The sequence below is a fragment of the Paramormyrops kingsleyae genome, chromosome 11, assembly GCF_048594095.1.
Source record: "Paramormyrops kingsleyae isolate MSU_618 chromosome 11, PKINGS_0.4, whole genome shotgun sequence".
Lineage (NCBI taxonomy): Eukaryota > Metazoa > Chordata > Actinopteri > Osteoglossiformes > Mormyridae > Paramormyrops > Paramormyrops kingsleyae.
This window is the reverse complement of record NC_132807.1, coordinates 6,252,470-6,274,412: the sequence shown is the minus strand read 5'-3', so window position 1 is coordinate 6,274,412 and position 21,943 is coordinate 6,252,470. Positions and strand designations below refer to the sequence as shown.

At 45.4% G+C, this 21,943-nt stretch overlaps 1 protein-coding gene across 3 annotated transcripts; it reads right to left on the bottom strand.

Annotated features, from left to right (window-relative positions):
- Positions 1-383: 383 nt before the first annotated feature.
- On the bottom strand, positions 384-20,377 carry il16 (interleukin 16). 3 transcript variants are annotated; one of them, XM_023813836.2, is made up of 23 exons: positions 20,262-20,377; positions 16,166-16,563; positions 14,127-14,257; positions 13,574-13,706; positions 12,474-12,611; positions 11,124-11,241; positions 10,725-10,873; positions 10,218-10,331; positions 10,009-10,123; positions 9,543-9,616; positions 9,182-9,398; positions 8,816-8,933; positions 8,606-8,738; positions 8,394-8,481; positions 7,627-8,123; positions 7,056-7,112; positions 6,300-6,414; positions 4,764-6,045; positions 4,122-4,305; positions 2,827-2,928; positions 2,354-2,597; positions 1,842-1,970; positions 384-821 (listed from the first exon to the last, which is right to left on the bottom strand). In XM_023813836.2, exons 1-23 carry the CDS (start codon positions 20,272-20,274, stop codon positions 667-669), a joined length of 4,704 nt encoding a protein of 1,567 aa, XP_023669604.2. In that variant the 5' UTR covers positions 20,275-20,377; the 3' UTR covers positions 384-666. The 3 variants fall into 3 exon arrangements, with proteins under 3 accessions (XP_023669604.2, XP_023669603.2, XP_023669605.2); XM_023813835.2 differs by having other exon boundaries at positions 16,166-16,566; positions 20,262-20,376; XM_023813837.2 differs by lacking the exon at positions 7,056-7,112 and having other exon boundaries at positions 16,166-16,566; positions 20,262-20,375.
- Positions 20,378-21,943: the final 1,566 nt, after the last annotated feature.

Sequence of the window (21,943 nt, the reverse complement as noted above, 5' to 3'; positions counted from 1 at the left end):
TTCTTAATTAAGAACTGAATATTTAATGGGGTGTCCTAATTTTTTCACAACTATACATTCCACTTCCTCTTTTTAGCCTAAATATCTGACCTATACAAAATATAAGACATTTATATACTTAGCTTTACCTCTAATCTTCTGCAGGAGTGAAAGTTTGAGCAAAATGTTATTTGGCATCTGGCCACATCAGCAGTGATATGGGTGTGATCTCTAGGTCTCTAGGCTGAGCTTAAGGGCCCAGATGTGACTTCATTTCTGTTATTGTTGTGTAGGTTTTATTTATGCTGAATGAGTTGTGGATTATGTTAATCTAAAAAACCAAAATCATACATGGAACATGTATGCAAATATGATGCATTGGACAAACTGTTTATTTTGCATAATCCTGATCAATTTTTTATTACTTATCATATATGTATATGGATACAATGCATTCATTTTCTGTTTTTGCAGTCCCAAAAAAATGAAAAAAGATATGGTTTTCCCTGATTTAGATTTCTAAAAAGTGTAAACAGACCTGAACTTGTAAACGCAAAATAGATTGTGGACTGACTACCTTCTAGGTTTCAGAAACAGTTCCTACGATAATGGAGTGAAGACCCCTCCCTCACTGGAGCACAGGCTTCCTTGTGGGGTCTTGCTTGGTGCCACCCACATGTTGCTCTCTCAGTCCGTCTCGCCCCTTTTTCTCCTGATGACGGCCGTAAAGGGTCCATCGGGCAGAGCCTTGATGATGCTCCACGCCTCAAACCGCGGTAGCCCCAGCAGAGACGTGTCCTGGACCTGCTGGATCTCGTCGCCCAGTTGAATGCTGCTTAGGTCTGAGGAGAGAGGCACGCGGTGATGAGCTTCAATCAGTTAGGGTCTGATCCCTGTCTACAAAAACAGAACTGCAGTTTGATGAGTGTGGTGAGTTTCTGGACTGTAGTGCATTGGTGTCGGTAACACTTGGCTAGAGATGGCGATTCTGCACCATTACTCTGGGTAATTTTAAAATGTGCAGTGCATGCTGTTTAACACCTTAAAAAAGCAGTCATAATTACCCTTATAAGACAAACATTAATCTTGTGGTTCTTTGCATAAAGTTATATGTTATTTGCATAGCTAAACTGGAGGTGCATGGTTTTTCAAGCTTTATTGAGGTTCAGCCATAGAGCACCTCTTTAAAATGTGAACCTGTATTATCTTTGCCAAAGGTCTGTTTTTTTACACAAACTGCATACCAAAGGGTCCAAAGAACAATGGCATGTTTTCAGTTTTGGATTTCAAAATCTCTACAATTACTGTGTTTTTTTTTTCTTTTTCATCTGTTGAAGGCACTAAGGGAAGAAAAGGGCAGCGTCTCTTGTAGCTACAGTAGATGGCTAGGTGCGGTTAGCTAGCTGGCCAGCCTGTGACAAGCTACCTTGTGACATTAGAGGATATCTTAGCGGTCAAGTTTCTGCAAGTGGTTGACCATGAAACACTGGCTTCCTGAGGGTTCGTTTCCTGTCTTAGACATTACACACCAGTCTCTGGTTTAAGCACCAACCAGTTGAGAACAGAGAGTCACAGTCACAGAGTACTCAACTAGTTGACTGAAACAAAATCTTTGCTTTGGAATTTTAGTTTCTCTGTTTTCAAGTATGAAGACGAATAGATTTTTGACGACAGATCTATCTTTGGATTAATGATAAATGCATAGTGAAATCTAATACGTTGATTATTGTAGCTTTCATGGGACATGAAAATAATCATTAAAGATGGCCCCCACTGTGATGGTGAAGCTCAGATTTAGCCCTCTCATATTTGGCCCTCTCAGATCTGGCTTGTTCTGAGTGCTTAGGGCCGTCGCTGTGTACCTTTAAACATCCTGTTCACCACCAGGGGTCTGTCTCCGTTGATTGAGCCTTTGCCTCCTTCGAGGCTGAAGCCCACGCCACCTGCACTCTTCTCTAGCTGTATGGTCAGGATCTCGCCACCACCGTCGTCTGCAAGTGGAAACCCAGAGAATGTTTTTCCGTTAACCGCACTCCCAGGGCCCGGTGACTTGGAATATTCTGCAGCCACATTGTTGCCACATTTGTGAACATTGACCACCATTATATATTATCTAAGTTCTACGCCTCTCTTAGGTTACCGATCAAATATCACCAGAGAACATTAATATTACCCACAAACCCTTTCTGTCTACTTACAGGACAACTCCTCCACGCTATTTTCCCAGGAATGACTTTAAGCCCAAGATACCATCTTCTGTTTGCCAAAGGATTCCCTCCAGTGCCGGTGGAGCCTTATGTATGTTAGTGATGCTTTCGATTCAGCTCCTGATTGCTCTCATTTGGCAGCAGCTCAGGCTCCCCCCCACACTTACCAGCACTGCTCTGGTCTGGGCCGCCGCCAGCCGGGTCGCTGGGGGGCCCGGCTCCCGCCTCGCCCTCTCCAGCCTTGCAGATGACCACTACGGCTTGCCTCATGGTCCTGGCCTCCCGGAGAATGGCTGTGGCATTGGCGTGGTTCAAGTGCTTCAGAGTCTGCCCGTTGACGGAGAGCACCTCATCCCCCTTCTCTATCGTGCCCTCCTGAGCCGCCAGTCCGCTGGGGAACACCTTGTGAACCTGACCAGGGGGGTACCAGAGCTCAGCCTCAGATCACCAAGGAACCGCCAAAGCCCAAATAAGGCAACAGATCAACATCTGCTCAGGTAAAAGCAGACGCTAAGCATCTAAATGTACACTAATGTTTATAATCCTAAGGAGTGGCTGAGTTTGACTCTCACAATTGCAAACTTTATCTGTACTATTTTGGGTAGTATTTATTTATTTATTTTAATGAAAGGCTACTCACAATGATGGCTTTGTTCTCACAGTCGACACCCCCGGCGATGCTGAAGCCCAGGCCAGCCCCCTCTTCTTTGTGTAAAATCACAACTTTGATATCTTCAAATTGCTGGGTGGGGAGGGGACCAAACAGGTCATTTATCACCGATATGACCATGCAAATACTCTTCAGCCTTCAATTATACTAAACACTAGTTTATCTGGCACCTCCTCTTAAGTGGCTCATGCACCTTCAGTAATGTTTCAGCTTTTATCCTGCGTATAGCGTCTATATTTGTTCATATAGCTTTTCTGCATGTATAATATAAATGTAATAATGCACACACAGGCACAGCCTTTGTCTGACTGATTCCGGTCACTGATGTTAATGTCACCAGATGGCCAGATCCGCCCTGTTGCCCACTGCCAACGCCAGGCTGGCGCTTCAGGGATGAAGTCACTGCCCCCCAGAGCCCGCAGTGACTCCAGGTCGCTGCTCTGTATGTCCTCCGGCAAATGAATTCAAGTCTCCAAAATTTAGACGGTAGTCTATTAGCTTTAAATGAGGACACCATGTGTTTTATATAGATATATTTCTGCAGCTTAAATAATAACATCAGTGTGGCTTGCAATGGGCCGGATTTAACTACAATTCGAAGCAGAGCTCTTAGCTGCCCCCTCCTGGGCATTTCTGGGTTTAGCATGAAAGGGAAGTTTATGTCAATTCTGAAGGGCTGAATACAACCTTAAGTGCCCGGATACTAAATCTGAGACACTCTCATCTCACAGTCCAAGACCTGTTACTTCATGAGCTGAAGAAACAAATGATTGTGACACAGGAAACACAGATGTTATCTTGATGGGCGGTTGGTTACTTAAGTCGTGAAAGCAGCTGTCATTCTGTGAGGTAAAGGGAGGTTTCCATGGGGACCCAAAGGCACTGGCTTCTTCTGTAGCTGATACTGAGCTAACATCACGTTTAAGGTGTGAAAGCGAAAGGTATGTAACCTGTTGATTATCAGTTCGAGCAGCAGATATGGAGCAGCTGCTATACCTTTAATCAGGGTGTATAACCTGAACTGCTCCATAGTTGGTAAGTGACTCCTTTTATCCAAATCAGTTTACATGTTTTACTGATATGTATAACTAGATATTTGATTAGGTTAAATAACCTGGTGAAGGCTTAGGGTCTTGAACCAGCCATGTTCAGGTTATACATACAGGTTCATAACCACTAATCACCTGCAGCTCCCAGGTATACAAGGTTTAGTGGTATCGGTCAAGAAGCTTGATCATTGCTACTGTATGGAGAGCAGGACTAACCTCCAGGACCTCCTCATCCAGGGCCTCAACTTCTTTCATCATCCTTTTGATCTCCTCGGGTAGGATGACAGACATGACCGACTGGGCACAGGTGGCTGAGATACTGGACAGGCCTCTCTCCCAGTTGCCATCTTCGCTGCCGTCGGATTCCCACTTTATGGTGCACTCATGGAGCTCCGCCAGGCTGGGGGGGGACACTCAAGTGAGCTAGTTATCCTCCCCACCCAAGGATATTGGAGTAACACAGATGAATTACCGATACTAATCAATCTTACTGGATTCGGTGGTTAATTCACCGAACTACGGAGTGCTCCAGCTAAATTGCAGCTCTGTTTGAAAGTCTAAATGGACAAATCTCTCTGTGTTTGACAGAACACTTGCAGTGGCTCAGCTTTCGGAACAGGAAGTTCACAGGAAGCTGCCCTTGAAATCGTGAAGAAACGTCCTCTAAGTACCGGTGTTATCATGTTGCCAACTCCACTGTGGCTTTTTCTCGAATCTCAGAAATCATCTTCCTTGTTCGCTGCCCTATTCCCACCCCAATGGCTGCGCACCATATCTGTCAAAGCAGCCAGTGTATAGTGTGTAGTGTAGTGAATTCAAGGAACTCAAAATCCTTCTACAGAAAAGAAAAACACATACCTTACAGAGAAGCCCTTTTCACTGCAGTCAGCTCCAGGGGAGAAGGGGGCGGTTTCCGTAGTTGGAGGGTCCTCGTCTGTCTTGGGCAGAGGGGATCCTGGATTTTGGCTCCAGGGGTTTCCAAGGCGGAAGCATGGGGACTGAGGTAGGGAGCGCATTGTGCGGATCAGTGCGTGCGACACCAGGTTGCTGATAGACAAGATCTTCCCCAGACTTTCATTATCGAGCAGCCGGGTGGTGGAGGCCTCAGTGGAGAGCTCAGGAGTTGTCAGGGGCAGGCTTCTTGTCCGTAGACTCTGCTGCTTGGCGATCGTAATGGACTCCTTGGATGAGAAAGGCCTGTCCAAGAGGTCATCCTTCAAGCTGTCAACCTTAGGCTCTGGAGCTGAAATGGAGACTTGATCTGCTTCTGGATCAGGCTCATCTGGAGAAGCTGTTTCTGGAGTAAGTGCTTCTGTGAAAGATGCCTTTGGAGCTGTTGTCGCTGAAGAAATTGTGTCTGTAGAAGTTTCTGTTGGAGCAGGTGCTTCTGGAGAAGTTGCTGTTGGAGCTTCTTGAGATGTTTCCTCTGGAATGGTCTCTTCTGAGCTGGATATGACTTTGGAAACAGCAGAATGCCTTCCTGCCGTGCTGGTGTTTCCTGTAGGACAGTCAGAGACCAGCTGTGTGGGAACAGATGGGGAGGCCCTGTGCTCATTGACTGAGTTAGCCACTGTAGATCTGCTGCTTGGCCCACTTCCTGTGTTGTAAGGGCGCGATTTCTCTGTTAAAGGCAACGATGTGGAAGAAGCAAGACGTCGGCTGCCCCTTTCCGGTCCCTCGGGGCTAGAGAAGGACTCGAATGAGTGGATCTTTTGTTTGAACGACAGATTGCCCGATGCCGAGGTGCTTCTCAAGCTCACCCCGAAAGTCCTGGCCACATCAGGGGGCTTCTTATCAGAAACTCTGCTGGATTCTGCCTGTATCCTCCCTACCAGGCTCTTCCGAGTCCAGGTGGGCTTGGGTGCCACAGGCGGACCCTTTTTCACACTCGCCGATTCATCCACCTTGGCTGTACTGAGGTCCTGGGCCGCCTCAGTGCTCTCAGGCAAGGCGGGACCATTGACCTCTTCCATCCCATTCTCTTCACTCATGGTGGCTGGACTGTGCGTTGTCCCAATGCAGGGGGTCCCCTTCACCCAGGGGTCCAGTGGTTGGCTGTCCTGGTGTAGTTCCACACAGGCTTGCCTCCTCAGCACTGGCCTCTTACTCTGGGAGCACACGTGAAGGGCAGACTTAGGACCTGCCAACAACAAGCACAGGAAACAACATTTACTCTACCTCTTCTTAACTGGCATGTTGGCTAATTCATCCACTTTACTACAACCTCCAGAAGCTAAATATTATTCATATGACAGCAATATTGTACTTTTTACAGAAAAAATATGATTTCCTTTTTCCATTTTTTTTTTGTTGGATTTATTTTTTTCCAGGTGAGCATCACAGCAAATCAGATGCCATCTATTATAGGATGTCATCATTAAACATCAGTCCTACCTTTGTGCTTGCTGTCTCCTCTGGAGGAGAGATCTGTCGGATCTGAAGCTGCAGGGACAGCTAAGGAGCTTCTGTGTGTCACCCTCGGTGTCTCAGGCAGCCTGCCGGCTGCTTCCTGTAACAGAAACAGGAAATAAAGCACTCCGAGCTCCATTTGCAGCAACCGCAGAAGGTACCAGCAACGCATCCGGTCGGCTTTAATCTGACATGCATTACTGACTGCGGACGCAAATTGCATCAATCCCCCTGTGGATTCAGCAGTGCAGGCTGAGACATTTTTCATACCAAGCATGCAGACACCTCGCTGTGCTGGGGGAATCACTTAGATGGTCACTTTCCACATACAAAACATTCCAAAGGTCATGGTCACGTGTGCATGAATGATCGTGAGATCTGCATCTTGCTCGTACTGTAAAAGCCATTTAGTTATGTGAAAACCACAATATTTAAATATGTACGCTGCAGCCAATAGGCAAACACAAATTATACAACAATGATGGCCATTTTGTTTTTTTCGTTTGGTCTATAATTTAGATTTAGTGATTTGATGTGAAATGTAGGTAAACGATTTGATCAGTTTGTAATTGAAAAAAGCTGGTGTACTTGCACAGGAAATGACGCATGATTTGCATGAGACGAATTGCTGCATAAATGCTGCATTGTAAATAATGATATTCTGGATAAGTGCATCTCCAGTGTTAGCCCCATGCACAAAGCTCACCAGCTCAAACACAAGAGAGAAATAGTTCAACATACATGTTTAAATAGCAATTCTGGAATCTTTCTTAAAGCCATGTAAATACTGCAAAAAAACTAGAGGCATGTAGAGAAAAAAGACAATTTTCAGTATAAAAAACATTATAAAACAATCCATTCATTTGTCAGTTGCTGTTCTTAGAGTGAATAAGAGCAATTAATTTGACTCAAATGTCAGGATTGTGTAAGATGCTGGATTGAGCTGTTCAGACCACCCACACACTTTCGGTTTTAAGAGTTTTGTTTCAAGTAAAGCTTTTAACCGTTTAGTTTTGAAAGTGAAATACAGCTTTTTGCAGAGTTTGGGAAGTGGTGGCCCTGTAATTCACATTTATAAAGACTTACAAACTACCTGCATCTGAGCCAAACCTTGAATGATGAGGCATGCTTAATTCACGCTTAATTCATTTTCATTTTCTTACTGATTATTTTTGCAGATGCTAACATTTGAATTACAGCAGAAAGTGCTGAGCTTCCTGATTACAAACATAGTGTTCCCTGCATGTATATTTTTTATCATTTTACAAATTCAAGTTGAATATTAATCTGTTTGGCATAAAAACGATCACACCTGGCATGTTGATTGGGGACGAGGCCAGGCATCATCCAGGGAATCTCGGCTGGATCCCTGTGAGTCAGCAAGAGACTGTCCGTTAAATCTGTCCAGTTGAGTCTGGGTGGGGCTTGGGGGGTCAGATCCTAGAGCCTTCGAGCTCCTGATCCTCAAGTCTAATGGGTGTAGACAGTGGACTGTGTCAGAGGAGCTGTGGGGAACATTGTAGTCCTGGTATGAAGGTGGTTTACTGTCAGGCCAGGACCCGGTCCCCGATACCGGCGACGCTGGCAGTGGGATGTCCATGCTGTGGACCCTGGCCTTGGGGTCTGATTGCGGGTAGCTGTGGACCAGACTGCAGGAGCTGCATAGCATGCGGTAATTGTAGGTGCTGTCGCTGCATGAGCGGGTCATCAGTTTTGGGACCCGGCGGCCTCCGGGCTGCAAGAAGTTCCTTTCAACACAATTCTCACATCTCGGCCTCCCGTGGGAACAGGGGGACGGTCTCCTCAGACCTGCCAAAATGCCAGCAGTAATCAGTCTCTCTGCAGACCTACAGCTCTCTCTGTCCAGGTGTGGCCACATGGAGAAATGCTAAAGAAACAATGCTTAAGGAAGGAATGGATTCAAGAACGAATCGTTATTTGTGGCTTTGCAGAAAAGCTTTGCGTTGGACTTGCCAGTGGTTTTAAGCACACAGTGTATATTGTGTTCATGTCCCATGAGGGGTGGCTCATGCCATCACACAATAATCACATAAGTACAGTAGATATGAGGTTCACTACCTTCTATACTCCATTGGCTCCTGTCTCTCTTCAACTGGCTGCTCTCCACAGCCTGAGCGATGGCCTCATTCAGCTGCTGCTCTGAGACCTAGATGAAGTACCAGAAGAACCAATTATACCATCAGTAAAGATCAGTAAAGGCTTCCATCACACCCTGGATTGTAGGGCTTTGGCGATGGGGAACCATGTCAAGTTGTCCATGAGGTACATACCTTGGGGTCGGGGTGCCGGCTGATGAGGACGCGGACCGCACCTGGGCTGCACTGGCTCAGCACCGTGTACACCTCGTTCAGCGTCATGTTGTAGACCACAGTGTCATTGATCTCCATGATCTTGTCCCCGCACCTTCATGGGGAAATGTGGCCGGCTGAGAGGGGGGCGGCCTTTGCGCGTATGTCGACCTGCCCGGAGGAGTCGCTCACCTGAGGCGCCCATCTATGTGGGCTACCGATCCCGGTGAGAGAGTGTGGATATGAATTCCGGGGCAGCCCTCCCCCGACGGGACACAACAGAGTCCAACTCCAAGTCCCACACCGGCTTCTGTGAGCCACAAAGACAGAGGGATGATAAACAAGTGGAATTGTCCTGAAAGGGGTCACAGTAGGACTATAATTAAATACAATCTAAATTAAGATGTTATTAAGTATGTGAGAGAAAGCAATATCATGACATAATGGTGAAAGTATTATCCTCAAACGTTGCTGTGTGATGTTTGACCTTAAACTTGAGTGCTGCTGGTGGTTTAAAGGCTCCTGTGAAATATTTCTGCCCCACTGGATGGCAGCGACCTTTCTGCAGTGAGATTTCCATCACAATGCGGTCCTGGGGTTTGGCTGGCGTGGCCGTGAAGCTGCAGTCACTCATGTCTGCGCTGGCCCTGCTGATCCCCGTGCTGGTGCTGAGGGAGCGGGAACGGCAGAGCTGGGCTGCCTGAGCCTGGCTAGACAGCACCCCGGGCCGCAGGCTCGTCCGCACCACCAGCATCAGGAGGCCCTTCTTGATTTGCTTTGCACACAAAAAAGTAGCTGCTAAGTGGCTGCATTTGGCAACGGAGCTGAGAGAATCTGTATAGTGGCCATTTACACATTCATGCCTTGGACAGGTATTCCCAACAAAGGCCCAGGACCAAATCAACGAAGGCACACTCACTTTGAACTTATGCAAAGCATCTTCATGAGTCAGGCCATGCAGAGACTCGCCGTTCAGTTCCAGAATCTCATCCCCTGCATGATAGAAATGAGGGGGGTGGGGGGGGGGGCAGTGAGCATGGTGGCTCTACACCACGGTAGGATGAACAGCAACAGTAGGGTTGTTTATCAATACCAAGAATGCAAACATCATACTTGTGCAAGAGCATTCTTGCTAACTTGTCTCCCGAGAATGAACTTGAGCTGCATTGAATCATGGGATTGTTCTTATCAACAAGGACGCAACCGATGTATCCTCGATATTTAGAACAGGCAAGAATGACAACTGGGGATTTTTACCTGCCTCTGTTCTTCTGTTCTTGATTATTGAACTTCGACAATGGAAGATGATGTCAAACGGGTATTTGAAAACACAAGTATGGTCAAATACGCATATTGAGAAACACTCCGGTTCTTCTTCACTCTACCTTCCTGCAGCCTGCCATCTGCTGCTGCTGCTCCCCCCGAGAAGATGGTCTTGACATAGATACCCATGGGTCCACATATGCTGTCCTTCCCGCCAACAATGCTGAAGCCCAAACCCTTGACAGGGAACAGAGGGATCCTCGGTGACTGCCGAGCTCATTCAGCGCACTTTCTAAGCATTGGGGGTTTTCTGTCCTTGCTAAGGTGTTACCTTTCCCTGACCCTTCATCAGGACGACATTGCAGATGATGAAGGCTTGCATGCTGCTGCTGCTGAGGTGGACCAGGTGAGCCGAACTCAAGGAGCGAGAGGGTCTCGGAACAGCCTAGAAATCCGCAGTTACAGTGTAGGAGCATCTCAGGACACGTCTTTGCTGGAGTCATTCCATGCCTTGCAAAATCTTATGGAATACTACATGACACTCTAGGTTTAACCAGATGGTAACTTTCTATATACAGAATTGACGATTGTTGAAAGATTGAGATTTAAGTGGGTTTCTTAGCAATAAACAGACATTGCTACTTCTGGCAAGACCTTGGAATCATGCTTGAATTATCCTCAAATGATATTTTGACAAGTGTAAATACTGATAAGTTAAGTTTTCATTTCTAACTAACTGGGAAAACACCTGGACTTGTGGGAATATCTGCTGTTGACATCGCTGAGATGTATTTGGAGTAGACGTTGGTAACTATGGGTAACTTCAAAGACTTCTTACCTGTGAAAATCCATGAGGAAATTCCAACTGCTGAGACAGGGACTTCCTGTTTCCGTAAAAGCGAGTGTTCCTCTGGCGATGGCCACGGGAGATCTCTGGAGTCTTCAGTATCAATGTGTCCAAGTCGCCGATCCAGTAGGGACTGACGGCTGAAAGAAGGGGGTGTAGACAGTTTGAAATGTGAATAGATTAATGTATGGATAGCATGTGCAGACTGTCCACATCAAATTATTCAGTTTTTTCAGTCAGATAAGGAGAAAATAAGTAAGTAACAATTTAAGAGCAAATTCCCAAAACTCCCTCAGTCAATTTTTGTGGTTTTTGAGATGAGATTGCAAAGTAAGGCTTCTTCATCATATGTTCCTGTAATGTTTAGCTGTTTGTGTCTATGTGACTTACTGGTGGAATTAGACCGTGTCTTTGGACTGTTAGACTGGTTGCCCTGGTCACTCTTCTCTGCCTTCTGCACATCCCAGTTGTGACCAGTCTCCCCACAGCTGGCCTCCACAATGGGGTCCTTCAAGAAATAGAGTAGTGCCGGGTAGGGCTGGGCGATATATTGGGTTTTTACGATATATCGATATATTTTCATACAAGATATATGATGAGACAATATCGTTTATATCGATATAGTTTGTTGCTTTAAAATTATATTCATAGCGCCTCTACTTCGCCTATTTCTCCTCACCCTACCTCTTACACAACTGCGCCCTTCCCTGCCCCTCTCCCTCTCCAAACACAACCCACCCCTCCCACTCACTCACAAGTCCTGCATGCAGGGACAACATGGAGACAGGCAAAGACATGAGGCAAGCTAGCGAAGATGAGCTGAGGGGTATTTCACGAAGCAGGATTTCTTGTTTAGCCGCATAACTTGTCAGATTTAAGGTAGTCTGAGCTACATTTAAGTGGACGATTATATAGTCCATTTAGCCCAGATTACCATATATCCAACAAGTTATCCGGCTAAGCAAGAAATCCTGCTCAGTGAAATACCCCCCTGGTTCGTAAAATAATATATGCCGGTGTTCTAACATTTCATCCTAACCTATGGAAACGTCCTACCTTGGGTACTGTGCATGCGCACAATGAAATCAAGCCCCTTTTCTCGTGCTTGAAGAACCGCCCACGGATCTATCCTACCTTGCGTTGGAGTTATGGCTTATTTCTATGTTTTCAATGTTCATACATTTAAAATATTTTATTAAATACACTGATCATACTTTACTGTCAGCATCACGCTGATTTACTACGCTGTATGTCGAATTACGTGACATGTACTAACACTTAATCTTATAAGGTATTTCAGACTCACAATGCCTGCTTACATTACATTAGTTTGTATTTTTTAGACACAAGTTACGTATTTATTTTTTGGATTATCCGCTATCAGTTTCAGCCCATAAAAATGACAATAACATTTTCGGTAAGGTAGCACCAATCTATATATATATCTGTCGAAACGCTGTAAGGTAGGACAAATTGACATTTTTGAGCCATTTTTTCATGTACATGTACAGCTGTCTGTAAATAAATTGCCCGTGTGACATTGAGGACATTTGGCTCTGACTTGGAACTGTATATTTGTTATAACTTTATGGGAAAACAATATTGAGATATATATCGTATATCGCAGTTCAGCTAAAAATATCGAGATATGATTTTTGGTCCATATCGCCCAGCCCTAGTGCCCGGTCTTGGTGAGACAAGGCAGCTGCTGTCCGCCCTGGTAAATATGGCGACGCTCACCTTCAGTGTGACCGTTTTCCCAGCGTGCTCCATACAACCGTAGCTGGTGAGGATGCGTGCTTCGTCTCTCACAGCAGGAGACATTAATGGGACTCCACTGTTGACCAACGTGGTACTATTTTCACTCGTCAAAGACTCCTGTGGTAAGGGTTAGGAAGAAGCGCATGGGGCAAAGAAACAACCCTCGTTTTGGCGTGTTTGTACAGGTATTTCAATTATTTATGTGAGCTGCATTTCAGTTCTGAGATTTGGATTCAGTGCTTAGCGACTTTTTGTTCATGTGACTTTATTTTGTCTGCTTTTAATTTGTCTCCTTAACGACCGTTTTTCCTCAGAGCTGAGGCAGCGGAGCCAGTTTCTTTTGCCGCTGTCAAGCTGGCACTGTGAAAACAATCGAGGTATGGCTGAGTCCACATTAGTCACATGTCTGGCCATTTCTCTTTTTTTCCCTACTCGCCTGGATGTTCCCTTCTCCTGTAGAAGCTACATTTGTAGTCAACATCTGCAGTTTCCTCCCGGATCAATATAGTATCTCTGTTTGTCTGTCAGCCAGTCTGTCTAGCTGTCTCTATTTATGTTGCATTGGCAGTATTCGGGGGTGCAGCCAGCCACCTAGCAGAAGGTTCCAGAACACTACAGCATTGGGCCGAGAGCCATTAGAGCGTCGTATGCATTCCTGAGCTGGAACTAAGCCTTAAGAATAGGAACAGACATACACAGTACAATCCACAGCTTCATCCTCACTTACCGACCGCATTGAGTTGGGAGGAGGGGGGAGACTTTCATTTATTTGCTATAAATCACTAAATGTATGAAATTTTTATGAGGGGGGCAGGGAGAAAAAAAAAAAACAGCAGAAGTATTTCTCCGAAGAGCTTGGTGTCAGAAGAAAATTCACCTCGGTACATGCAGTCTGAGGAAAAAGTGGAGATCTTTTTGCATATAGAGATTATCCTTCTATTATTGCTGAGACAACGGGTGCTGCATTTATGGTGATGTGTTACAGTTAGTGGGGGAGTAACTATTAGCCTGTTTTAGGGGCCCCTGGGGTGGGTGAATTGGAGGGCGCTGTGGAGGTGAGGGGCCCACGCATGCCTTACCTCACTGCATGCCAGCGTGTGAGGTGCCCTGGCACGTGACCCCCCTGCTGAGTCTTCCTCCACCTCGGCACATCCCCCGCGGACCTTGCCATTGGCTAGAAGAGAATCGGCCCCCGGCTGGAGGTCACTGTCCCTGCAGGTTAGAGCGACACGATACATGCACCATTAGCTGCTGACGCTTTAGCAGTGTTTCTGTATTTTAACGTAACCTACGTGACCCCATGCAGCAAGAATAAATCATGCACATTTTCTGGCCATTCAAAATGTACATTATGAGCATTATATAAAAAAAAAAAAGTCCTAGCAATGTGGCACCCTAGGCGAGTGTCATCGCCAGCGCCCCCTGTCTGAGGCAAAGTGAAATTGGCTGGTAAGTAAGCGCCCCCACAGAAGGTGGTGCCCTAGCCGGCCGCCTATGTCACCTGTAGAATTGACCGGCTGAATATTGTACCTCAGCCCAACACACATAGAAAGCGATTAATCGCTATAAAAACTTAAACTTTCTTCACAAATTGGGGCACATTATTTTCTCCAAGTGAAAATGATTCTTTACCTGTGCAGCACGCCTCCATTTTTGGTGCAGTGTACAGTAAGGCCTCTTTCAGCAGGCAGGGTGTTATGATGGCCAGTACGGGCTCCTGGGCCTTCTTCACCAGCCACACACATTCTCCAGATACTGCTTCTCTGTGTTGGGATATCATTGGAGTTACAAAGGAGCCTCTGTGAGGGGTAAATGTTTTCTTTATGACAAAATCAAGCCCTCCCACTCGCAAGAGTCCGAATGGCTAAATAAGTGAACCGTAAACAGCACACTTTGATCTGACCAGAATCCAGAGCTTCAGAGCAACATGTTGGAGCCAGAAATGGAAAAGTGAAGCTCATTAAAATGGGAGTGCCAGTTAGACAAATGGGTTACTCTTTACTTGAGGGGTCACAAATACTTAGTAGTAACTCTGTTACTACTGAAGTACAAATTATGTACAAATATAGTAAAAGGTGCATCATGATTCATTAGTGATGAATAAATATCAGATCAGTATTTAACTTTGGTCACTCATTACTTGTTCCTTCAGTAGTTCACAAAAAATTACAGAATATAGTAAGAAATATAACAACTTCTTGGAATAAAAGATGCGTCATGATTCATTAATGGGGAACAAACATGAGCTCATTATTTCACGTGTTATTCATTACTTGTTTCTTCAGTAGTTCCTTCAGTAATTCACAAAGGTTCACAGAATTAACAGATACAGCAACAAATATAGTAACTGCTTGAGATCAATTCTTTAATGATGAATGAACATGAGATCAGTATGTAACAAAGACTTGGTTTGTTTGATTAATTAATACATAAGTAATAGCATAATGCTACATTATTTTAGTCCCCTCCAAGTAAAGTGTTACAGACAAATGCATAGGGTGTTTGTCGCTCACAAAGTATAAAATGAGAACATACATTTTTATACTTGGCTGGTCACAGCGGATATTAAACTGTCATCTTCCTTTATAGTTACGTGACTGTTTCCTAGGAATAAATATTCAGGTAGACACATAGGCGTCTTGCCAATTTAAGAGCGGCATGATTGATTGCCATTCATAAATTCAGCCTCTTAAATCCAAACTCACATACTCTGTCATGTTCTGTGCACGTACTCTGACAGTTGGTCCACTGTGTTACTCTTCTCATCCACCGTGTGCTGCAACTGTGATTAAGGCCCGATGTTTTGGGAGTAAGAAAATCTGCTAGCTAACAGAATGCCACCGTGTCTCTCATACTGGTCTAAGTCACATGGTCTGGTCTAAGTCACATGGTCTGAACAGAAACATCTTTTCTGAAGGGCCCAGGGTGCTTCAGACAGCTCTGGAGCTCCAAGGGCTTGTGACCTGATTCAATTTACAGAGAATCACAAGCACAGGGGGACAGACTGGTAGTATGAGGTTCCATACTATAGGAAAACTGAGATTCATTGCAGTTCACATTGGGGGCACTAAGTGAACATCTTTTATCTATTACTGTCTCATATAGTTCTCATCCATAATAATAAGTCATTTTAATATATGCATGATCAGCTGGCCATTAAAAGTCAGTCGAGAGGCACTCTGGAAAAGGCAGCTGTACACAGTAGCTGTTAGTTCTCTAACATTTCATTTGTATGCCATTGTTTTTCATTGTCTTCATTGTCTCCTGTTTTGCCTCGTTCCATTTCAGACAGTATTTTTCACAAGAACCGAGATAGATTCAGGGTCACTTTTCATTTAAATACTTTAATTTGCTTAATTGATATTCTGGTGAACATAGAGTGAATTATGGCAGTATACCAAATGAAATTAATTCATTTTTTCAAGTCATACAAAATCTTTACAGAGAAAAATCTCTGTGTATTGTCTTTTAAATTCACAAATTTTCCAAATTTCTACTACCAGAATGCTTTTTTAATTGAAATTGATCAGTTTCGGCAGGTGAGTGCAATTTACAAAATTTTGATCATTTGCTGCCATTCAATGCACAGTAAGGAAATGTGCCTGGACTGTATAGTCATCACCGGTAGAGCAGAAAGATACGTCAATGTCTGAGTGAACAACCAGCAGTACCTTAAAGGAGAAGGTCCGTTTGGAGATCTCTTGTGGACCCCCCGTGGTCACGGTAGGGCTGCCTCGTGGTGGAATCCCCGGGGAGGCCGACCAGGCGCTGGCGTGCAAGGCAGCCTCCTGACAGTCCCACCGCTGTCTCCCCCCGTCCCCGTTCCTGGCCCCTGGTCGGCTGTACTTTTCCTCTGGGCTGTTGCTGTCGTCGCTGGTCACCGAGCGGCACAGGATCAGGGACCTGGAGATGGAAGCGAGCTTCCAGGAGCGATGGCCAGCCTTCCCCGCGCCCCCCTGCGGCTCCATCCTCCTGTCCGGGCCATTCGCCTTCCGCGGGTGGTGGGCGCTTCTGAGAGGCATGTGTGCGCATGGAGCTCTCCCCCCGCAGCCGGCTAATGGGGAGGGCCCTTCTGCGAGGCAATTAGGAAATTCAGTTAGGAATCCTGTTTCATAAGTGTTCTGAGAAAGTGCTGAGGCAATGACTAGATAAAAGCTCTTTTCTTTCCATGGCCTGAGAAAAAATAAAAAGGAATTTTGCCTTATGACTTGGGTTTGAGTCCCTGTGATGTGCAGCCTGGCCCACGGATGTGTAACATCTATGCTATCGGTCAGATTGCCCCAAGGATATGTTTGCTGTGATAGCTGGCAATTATATTAGGAAAAGCGAATCACCAGAGATTATTTTCCACTTCTTTAGAGGAATGGACCTCAACTCAACATCACATTCAACATCCGATGTGTGGCTCCTAGGGATCCTTCACAGCCCAACATATCCCAAGATTCACTGCACAGGGGTGAAGTGGGTGTGTCCCAACTAAACGACAGGAGCAGCGCTTTGTGACTGAAGGGTAAGATGGTGATGACCAGGCCAACCCATTTGACAGTTCTTTCCGGTCAACCTTCAAAGAACGTAACCTACAATGACTACGCCTTACTACACCACATCCTTCGAAAGATGCAGCCCCGTGAATTTGGACACAGCTAATGTGTGAGAGGAGGACTACTGTAGTTAAACACCCATGTAATTAGAAATAAATCAAAATGTGGAGGTCAGCTTCATTAAAGTAGTTTTCACATTCTGTTCAATGTTTTTGTAAAATTCTGATTATTTATTTATTTATTACAAAGTACATTATGTTGAATGGTAAAACAATAGGATGTTTCATAATATGTAATGTTATAATGTTGTGTTCACTTACTTCTCATCCTAAAAATGTAATTGACAGTCTTACTCTAAACGTGATCACTAAATGTGCTTATATAGCCATCCTTCCAGTTGAGTTGGATCACCCGTCCTACATTACCTATAAACTTCATATATCTCAGTTTGTCTTCGGCCCTAAGGGAGAGCTATTTAGAGGTGCAGCAATTAGAATAGGAACTGGCTCCTTTCCTCGCTAAAAAACGAATGGTCTGCAGGGTTTCATTTTAGTATTTGAATTCATTCCTTCCTTACTGAGATTAATAACACCACACTGCTGTTTGACACAGGGTTACAACCAGGAGAGGAGTGTTATGTCACCTGAGTCTGCAAGGCCTCGTGTCCAAGACGCCGCCTACAGACGCCCCTTTCTGTTCGGCCTGGCAGGGAACCGTGTTGCTTTCAAATGCCAGCAAATGCCTTTGCTGTTGGGTGAAAATTACACAGCCATGGTGCGATGGGGGAGGGGGGATGATTATCTAGTCAGATGTAAGCCTGGCCGTTGGACAGAGAGTGTCGGGCATACTCTAGTGTTAGATGGGTCTGTTTACAGTGAATAGGGGAGTGTTGTTAAAGTTGAGCAGGATTACTTGAATTCTGGCTAAAGCTGATGGGATCAAAACAAACAGGAATATGTCTGTGTCCTCTCTGTGTCCCTGTTGTACAAAACAAACAGGAATATGTCTGTGTCCTTTCTGTGTCCCTGTTGTACAAAACAAACAGGAATATGTCTGTGTCCTTTCTGTGTCCCTGTTGTACAAAACAAACAGGAATATGTCTGTGTCCTCTCTGTGTCCCTGTTGTACAAACCAAACAGAAATATGTTTCAGTCCTCTCTGTACTCCTGTGGTACAAAACAAACAGGAACATATTTGAGTCCTCTCTGTATTCCTGTTGTTCAAAACAAATAGGAATATGTCTGCACCCTGTCTGCACCCCTGACTTACAAAATAAACAAGAACTTAGTCCTCTCTGTACTCCTGTCGTACAAAACAAACTGGAACATGTCTGAGTCCTCTCTGGACTCCTGTCATATAAAACGAACAGGAACATACGTGAGTCCTCTCTGCTCTACAAAACACTCCAACTAAATCTAATCATAGGCTAAAATCAGATGACACAAACTGTTCTGGTAACTCTTAGCTGTTATAAACAGTTTTTATTTATTTGTATGCTTGTTTGTTTCATTTCCACTGGTTAGCCTTCACCTGGCAGGCGAGTGTGCCACAAGGTAAGCCCTCACACCGGGGCACATGCCAGCTGCACGCAATGGGGTCCCCAAGACGAGGAAACTCCCTGCCCGTCCAGTTTAAGGAGTGCCCTCCCTTCCCCGGCCGTGACCCCCTACCAGTCTGGCCGGACACTCCTCCTTCTCGGTTCAAGCTAAGTCCTCCCGTGTGCTGCCATGTGACTCCAACTTTCCTGTACATTCGAGTATTGATGTAATGGCACACAGCAGTAATATTGTTTTGGTTTAAAAGCTTTTGCCAGGTCCCAAAATAAGAGAACACGCAAAACACATTTTCTGCCTTCAGCCCATCTTGGCAATGAGCTGGCAGTCTGGGGACAAACCCAGTTTCATGGACAGACCTGTAGTGAGGACTGCAGGAGTAGCTATGGTGGCTAATTTGTAACATTTTGTTTTTCTTCCTCTGTTTGTGGCTCTCACGTTGTAGGATCCTATGTCTGATCTTAACCCCTGAAGTCAGACGGTCCCTTAATCTAATATTCCCTGCATAGAGGAAACAGCAAAGATTCGTCTGACTGCCATTTATTGTCTAAAGGATAATAATGGATAATTATTACTAATGGATAAAAATATCAAAATAAACTAACAAACTGGTAAGTGATCCAATGAGGGGAAGAAAAAAACGGACCATTAACAAATGCTGAACAGCCCACTTTCTGAGCCAAGAGCTTGGTGTTCTGTGTCAGAATTTTGCAAATATTGTTCTGAATCCAGCATTTGCTCAGTTTGACTGTAATTTGACCCACAGTTTGGATGAAATCTTGCATTGGAAAAAAAATCTTAGATTTGCTAATATTTTGTTAAAAAGAGTTATATTATAAGCAAAACTGTTCTTATTCTCTCTTTTATCATTTCCAACTCCTCTCCATGGCTCTTTTATCCATGCATGTTCTGTAATCAAAAGCATTTGTAGGGCAGCAAACAGAAACTGCCCCCTTTAAATGCCCTCAGTATTTGTATAAGGGTAATTCAGTGAGTTCTGGCTAATACAAACTGAATAAACTACATCTGTCCATCCACAGTAAGTTCACAAACCCAGATTCTCACGCGCTACCCTGTCCCTGGACACAGAGCAGTGGGGGGATTGGCTGTGGGGGGGGGGGGGTCTTACAATACCCCAGGGGTACTATGTGCGTGCAGAATGAGCCCGGGTGGATCTTTCAGAGGGTGCGGTGAGTCTGACCCATTTTAAGCAGTCTTCCAATTCCCCATTCAGGCTTTCCTTTCTACAGATGGCTTCTCTCAGCAGAGGTCTGGCGGTGGCAGCTTTCCATGCTGTTGTTTTATAAGGAGTTACATCCTCTGCCCAGCCTGCCCCTGTACAAAATCCCATCTTCCCAAACCCCACACATACACACACCAAGGTGCTCGTTTTTCACGTACTTAGCTCATGTGAATGAACCTATGCACATTACCACAGCTAAAACCTCTGCGAGATCCCCGCGCTCTGCATGGATACCCGGCTCTTCAGGTAAGTTATCTGGTTATAAAAAGGCTTTTGAGTGACAAGGATTCTATTTCTACAGGGAAGGACAACAAAATGCTGTCAGCTTGTACTCTTAAGGCATTAAGCCAGCAGAAAAAGCACAGGAATCGACATTATGTAACATATTCCACCAGGCCGTTCAAAGAGGCAATAAGATGAAGTCACTTACGGATATTGATCATCCTTCTTAGGTTACAGTGTCCAGCCAGGGATTCAGAGGACGCTCTTCAGACCATTTCTAACCTGAGGTCAGACCTACTGTGACTTCAGGAGTGGTGATACTTCAGGTCTGAGCAGTCTTTGCTCTCAATACAGATTTTTTTTTTTTTTTTTGAACCAAGTGCCAGAAAGTTTCGATGATTTAGATTGGACACTTGTGACTACCGCCTCCCTAACTCCCAGGCAGCTGGAAGCTCAGAGGACGCTGAAAGCTACGGAACAGGAGTCTTTTTTCCTGTCTGGCAAACATAGAGTAAGAAAAGCCACTTTGCTTTTCCCTGAGAACTTGTGTGACCTCACACCTACTTTGTGCCTAATAAGGCTGCACTCTTTACGTGATCGTCGGAGGGCAATCGGCAAGCGTACATCTGCGGGGCTGAGAATGAATGCGCTCTTTATTTTGCATGACTGCCTGCACAAGTTTATGCCCCTTGCAGTTATGTCGGGCCGTGTGAGTTTATAACTGTTCCTTTGGTGATTGTTTGAGATCGCTAAAGATCAACCCAACAGCAAAAAATGCATCTTTTTAGTGTGTCACACTTTGGCCTGGGGGCTTCAGCGAGTTCTTCATGTGTTCTGTTACGCATGCGGTTCACATTGACTTGCTTGTTCTTATGAAGGAATGTTATCATTAACATTAGTATTATTCTGGTCCAAAACATGCAGTGGCATCCCTGCCAGGGTGTACCCCAGCCTGTGCCCTGTGTCTGCTGGGTCCATCACTGTCCCAGGGAGCCCCACCCCAGGTCACTATTCATTTTCTAATGTGACGACCGTGTTCCCCCCCACCCTGCACCAGTGAATCCTAAAAGCCTGCCCTGTTACAGGACAGAGCCCGATGTCTGTTTATTTATCTTGCTAGAGGGGACGCCGGGGTTGGGGGGGGGGGGGGAAGGATTAAAAGTAATTCCTGGGGAATATTTTCCCCTGATTAAGACCTGTTTTTAGCAGCACACAGGACTCCTCAGTAGGGCTGGGGGGTGCAGGCCTGAATGCAGCCTGTGTGAGGGGCATCAGTGTGCCCCACCGGGGGCCCGAGAGAACTCCCTGAACAAACACAGTAGGGACTGAGGTGGGATTGAGGCCCCCACCCTTTACATTTACCTCCCCAGAAGAGGGGCCTGGGGACATATCCCTTCTCAGGGGGCTCCCTCCTCTTTTGCTGCTGGGCTGTATGGTCGCTTAGCCTCCACACGACATGTAACGCTGGGTGGGTGTGTCGGAATCCGCTAGTCCAGCCTCTGCCCCCTTATTGCGTTGTTTAACTGCTGCTCTCCGTGTTGGGGAATAATATGTGATTGTTCTGTGGCTCCCCTGCCCTCCCCTTCGCAGCATCGAGCTGTGCCCAGCCTGTTTATGAAAGGGCTCCCTTCATTACCACACTAGCTGGTCTGAAATTAAGTGCTTCCCAGTTTTCCAAACCTTTGGAGATCACTAGATCCTTAGAGCTACAAATAAGTACTAAACTATAAAGAGTCACCGGGGTTAATGAAATACTCTCACGCAACACATGTTTTTTTTCAGTTATAATAATGCATGATTGCCATAATTCTGTTTGAGGTCATGGATTTTGTCAGAGGCTTTTCCTGGGACGGTTTCCGAAACATTTTTTACATTGTAAAGCTGGGTTCG

Excerpts from the sequence above, each read along its gene's own strand:
- il16 (XM_023813835.2), bottom strand. Across the intron at positions 10,332-10,724 it reads TTCCTCATGGATTTTCACAG|GCTGTTCCGAGACCCTCTCG; the intron begins GTAAGAAGTCTT and ends GCGGATTTCTAG. Across the intron at positions 6,415-7,055 it reads CAGAATTGCTATTTAAACAT|GAAGCAGCCGGCAGGCTGCC; the intron begins GTATGTTGAACT and ends TTTCTGTTACAG.